The sequence below is a fragment of the Austrofundulus limnaeus genome, unplaced genomic scaffold, assembly GCF_001266775.1.
Source record: "Austrofundulus limnaeus strain Quisiro unplaced genomic scaffold, Austrofundulus_limnaeus-1.0 Scaffold146, whole genome shotgun sequence".
NCBI lineage: Eukaryota > Metazoa > Chordata > Actinopteri > Cyprinodontiformes > Rivulidae > Austrofundulus > Austrofundulus limnaeus.
Genome location: NW_013952548.1, coordinates 545,938 through 547,729, shown reverse-complemented (window position 1 = coordinate 547,729; position 1,792 = coordinate 545,938). Strand labels below are relative to the sequence as shown.

General features: G+C 34.4%; 1 protein-coding gene across 1 annotated transcript in view; it reads left to right on the top strand.

Moving 5' to 3' along the window:
• lrp1bb (low density lipoprotein receptor-related protein 1Bb) overlaps positions 1-1,792 on the top strand; it is a gene marked incomplete in the record, with an annotated part of 232,866 nt that overhangs the window by 89,581 nt on the left and 141,493 nt on the right. Inside the window, 1 exon segment of the mRNA XM_014016494.1 lies at positions 418-640. Within this exon segment, the coding sequence (XP_013871948.1) occupies positions 418-640 (223 nt within the window).

The following is a 1,792-nucleotide window of genomic DNA, read 5'->3' as shown; positions in this document are numbered from 1 at the left end:
TTTTATGAGAGTATAACATTATAACATGATCTAAAACTCAAAAAAGTTGATTTTACATGATATTGCCCCTTTAAGAAATGGTTTCGCGCATTTTCTTCAATGCAAAAATAATTATTGATTTTGTTAGTTTTCCAAAATCAAAGAGCGCAAAGTGACTTTAACTCACCAGTTATATAAAGCAAGTTTGTATCATGTCAGTTGGCTAATGATAAATTTGGTTGTACCAACAAAGAGAAAAATATGCAAAAATGTGTACGAGAAGATAGAATGTATCCCTGCATGCACTTGTTTTGATTCATCTTATGCAAGTTGAATGATGTAGTCTATATGGAAAAATAAAAAAAACAGGACATTTGCAGTTAAATAGACAACCAWCTGTGTGACATTTAATCCTATAAACACTCCTGTCCTCTCCAGAATGATGTTCTTCACTGACTATGGGAATGTGGCCAAGGTTGAACGCTGCAACATGGATGGCACCAACCGGAGCCGATTGGTGGATTATAAAATTGAGCAGCCCACTGCTGTGGCGTTGGATGTAGTCAAGAAGCTGGTATATTGGGCGGACGCCTACCTGGATTACATCGATGTGGTGGATTATCACGGCAAGAACAGGCACACTGTTATCCATGGGACCCAAGTGAGTGTCACGTTTCACTGTGAGCTCAGCGTATTTGTCTTCCATGAATTACACATTTCAAGAAGGTATTATAGGCATCTATAAATGGCTTTTCTGATCAGCGCCATATTTTTATCCTTTAAAACATTAATTAAGATATGACAGAAGCATACAGTATGGGGTATATTTTAATGTCTTTTCATTTAGGGCATTATGCTTCGACAGGTGGTACATTCAGTGTCTGGTGTCATAACTCACTCTTCATTTTCATAGAAAAGGTCTTTTAAAACCTTGATGATTTATTAAATAGAAGGAACTGAGCCACATGTGGAGCTGTCTTCGAAATGAGCATATCAATAGTCTCTCCCGAGCTGTACACGTTTAAGTCCTTTCATCACACATTATGATTATTCATTAAGGCTATTTCAACCAACTTGGACTAAAAATTCACCCTGTATGTGAAAAGAAGAACATACATTTCAAGCACTTTATTATGTAGGCAGGTGTTCTTTGCATAATACTTCCTTGTTCACATTTGCTGGTGCCCTCATCAGAGTGAGGATCTTGATATTGTTGCATCTGCATATCAAATGCCATGCAGATTTTTTTTCTCATTAACTGTTTTTATGGTACTACCAGTGATATCAGTGATGAGAAGCAGCTGTTTTGCTCRGTTTCCAGTGTGAATAAAAACCTTTCTTTATTTTATTTTATTTTTTCATCTTAATTATTATGAAGGGAATGATTTTTCATGATTTTACTGGCTCTACAAAAGTAAAATTTCCACAAACTGTTGCTAACATTTTCTACTTTTCTTGTGTCATTTAAAATGTTTGATATTGTAATGTACATACAGCTCTGGAAAAAAGAGAGACCATTTTAAAATGATTAGTTTCTATGATTTTACTCTTTATAGGAATATGTTTGAGTAAAATGAACATTGTTATTTTATTCTATGAACTACTTACAACATGTGTCCAAAATTCCAAGCAAAACATTTGCATTTATCAGCAGAAAATGAAAAATGGTTAAAATGACAACAAAGATGCAGTGCTTTCAGCCCTCAAACAATGCATAGAAAACAAGTTACGTAATATTTATTTAGAAACAACAAAACTAATGTTTTAACTCAGGAAGTGTTCAGAAATCAATATTTGGTGGAATGCTTTCAAC